This window comes from Macrobrachium nipponense, chromosome 5 (assembly GCF_015104395.2).
Source record: "Macrobrachium nipponense isolate FS-2020 chromosome 5, ASM1510439v2, whole genome shotgun sequence".
Lineage (NCBI taxonomy): Eukaryota > Metazoa > Arthropoda > Malacostraca > Decapoda > Palaemonidae > Macrobrachium > Macrobrachium nipponense.
The window spans coordinates 34,276,701-34,279,659 of NC_061107.1; the positions used below are offsets into that span (position 1 = coordinate 34,276,701).

General features: G+C 44.2%; 1 protein-coding gene across 1 annotated transcript; it reads left to right on the forward strand.

Annotated features, from left to right (window-relative positions):
- The first annotated feature begins 1,918 nt into the window (after positions 1 to 1,918).
- Positions 1,919 to 2,641, forward strand: LOC135215756 (uncharacterized). Its single transcript, XM_064250711.1, has one exon. It carries the CDS (start codon positions 1,919 to 1,921, stop codon positions 2,639 to 2,641), a length of 723 nt encoding a protein of 240 aa, XP_064106781.1.
- Positions 2,642 to 2,959: the final 318 nt, after the last annotated feature.

The window sequence follows — 2,959 nt, forward strand, 5'->3', positions numbered from 1 at the left end:
CCTCATGTCAAATCCTGACAACCTGCACTTGGTGAAAATGTGTCTAGAGGAATATAACGAAGCTTTCGATAAGTACAAAAAAAACTTTAATTGTGTCATGGATAATATCTCAGATGAATTGGAGCAAGACCAGGAATTGTCCAGATATGAGCCACAAGGAAATTAGCATTCTGCAATTCCGAAACCATACTGGCGAATGGATAGCCATAAACGAAAAACGACTTGAAGAAGACTTGAAGAGTCTTTAAGCAGATCTGGTTCAAAACGTTCTTCCCACGCCTTCTTCCCTCCTTCTGGCAAATCGGCTATGTCCGAAAAGGTACGAGCCCAAAGCACGCCTCGCCGAGTTGCTTGCCCGAAAAAGAACTTGTGACAAAGAAAAAGGAACAGGAGGCAAAGACAGAAGAGATTCTATTGGATATCGAAATAGCCAAGATTCGAGCAAAAGCACGTGTTTTTGCAGAAACCGAAAATGACATTGGCGATGACAATGTTGGTAACAAGGACAATGAGACACATACCAGCATTATTGTGCAACGAGCCAGCCATCAGGACGTGAATGTTATGGTCGCTGGACCTAGTGTAGCTGCCCCTGGAATTTGTGTGAGTGAAGGTGCTAACGGCGGCAATATGGATAACCAGGTTATACTTCCTGTCACCCAGGAAAATAGTGCCAGCTTACCCAGTCTAAATCCCAGCACTACACAAGAATTTGTTCCCAGAAATTCTTCAGAGACTGGTACTAACACTCTTGCACCTCCGGTCAACGCTTCAAATGCCACGTCATCAACGTTTCCAAATCAAGAACAGTATACGTATCCGCCTGTAAATACACCTGTGAACAGTAAACTTTGGTGCACCCTATCCACTGCCTAATTCGCCTCCAGTTAACACCATACAGCAACAGATTAGTGGTATTGCCACAGCTCTAGCTTTGCCTGCACCGGAAGTTCCCAAGTTTACCGGTGATCTTCTGGAATACAGTGACTTCATACTGGCGTTTGACACCAGGATCTCCTCTAGAACAACCAGTAGCAGTGACAGACTTTACTACCTTCTACAGCATACCGATGGTGAACCTAAGGACCTCATCAGCAGCTGTTTATACATGCAGGCAGACCAAGGCTATAGTCAGGCAAGACAGTTGCTACAACAAGAGTATGGTGATCCCTATAAAGTATCCCTGGCATACTTGAAAACAACTAACGAGTGGAAGCGATAAAACCAGACGAAGGGAAATGTCTGAAAAGATATTCGCATTACTTGCTAAAATGCTTCAGCGCCATGCAAACACTTACTCACCTAGCTGTTCTTGATCATGCACCGAATCTGCAGGTGGTGGTCCAGAAATTGCCAAGTTATCTCTGGAATAAATGGCGAGAAAAAGCCACAAACCGCAGACTCCTCGAGAACAGGTCTTCATGCTTTGGTGACATTGTCCAGTTTGTTAATAACACTGCAGAGTGTGTCAATGACCCAGTGTTCGGCAAAGAAGCAATGCTTAGAGAACTGAATTCTAGTAAACCATCAAATGAGGGTGGATGTTCGAAAACTTCATTTCTCATCGGAAAAGCAAGGGTTGCTCCATTGAAAGCAACATCTATCCCACGGCTTGAACTCACAGCGGCTGCTGTAGCTGTAAATTTAGGACAGAAAATGACCCTTGAGCTTGATCTCCATCTCAACAAAATTTGCTATTACACAGATTCAACAACAGTCCTTTATTACATCAGAGCTGAGAGAAAGCGTTTTCCAGTGTTTGTGGCCAACAGAGTCCGTCAAATAAGAGACTTCAGCAACGCTAACCAGTGGAAGTACGTTAGCACTGATTTGAACCCAGCATACGTTGCATCAGTGGAGTAGGTTCTGTGATATCTTCAGACATGACTCATTGGCTGAAGGTCCGGATTTCTTGAATATGCCGGCTTCAGAATGCCCTGCAAAGATGCATCCTATCAGCGAACCGCAGGTTATAGAAGACGACGTTATGTCTTTAGCTACCACTGCTACATCAGAAGAAGGCTCACCGTTTATGTCTTTAATCACCCATTTCTCCAGGTGGGAGAGACTGAAGAGAGCAGTAGCAGTATTCATAGCATTTTTGGCTTTCTTACAAAACAAAGAACAAACTATAAATTTAAGGACCACACAGATCATGCAAAAGGCTGAAAAGGCAATAGTTTGCTTTATACAAAAGATCACCTTTGCAAACGAGGTCGAGAATCTCAAGAAAACAACCATGAAAGAAGACAAGAGAGAACACTCACTACCAAAAACAAGTAAGATATTCCGTCTCGACCCAGTGTCATCGACGGAACTTCTGCGAGTGGGAGGACGCCTCTCGAAAGCCGCAATGGACTATGACGTGAAACATCCAATGCTACTGCCACAACACTTTCACGTCACGACTCTAATCATACGAGATGCTCATGAGAAACACGGCCATGCTGGTAGAAATCACACCATTGCAGCAATTAGAGAAAGCTTTTGGATTGTTTCAATCAACTCTGCTGTCCGACGTCAACTCCAGAAATGCATAACGTGCCAGAAAAAAATAAGAAAGCCCTGCCAAGAGCAAAAAATGTCCGACTTACCTCAAGATCGTCTCGAGCCAGCTCCACATTTACATTCACAGGCGTAGACCTTCTTCAGGCCGTTCATTATAAAAGAGGGACGCAAGGAGCTCAAACGTTACGGCGTCATATTCACCTGTCTTGTCAGTCGCCATTCATCTGGAAGCTGCTAACAGTCTCGAAACAGATTCCTTTATTCACTGCTTGCAACGCTTCATAGCCCGCAGAGGTACGGTACAAGAAATCCGATGCGACAACGGGTCCAACTTCATCGGAACACGGAATGAACTGAACAAGGCTTGGTCAGATCTGAACCAAAAAACAAAATCCGAAACAAAAACTACTGTACATGAATATCGACTGGAAACTCAACCCACCTATGGCAT

Bases quoted from the DNA above. Each gene is read 5' to 3' on its own strand.
- LOC135215756 (XM_064250711.1), top strand. From the start codon at position 1,919: ATGCCGGCTTCAGAATGCCCTGCAAAGATGCATCCTATCAGCGAACCG.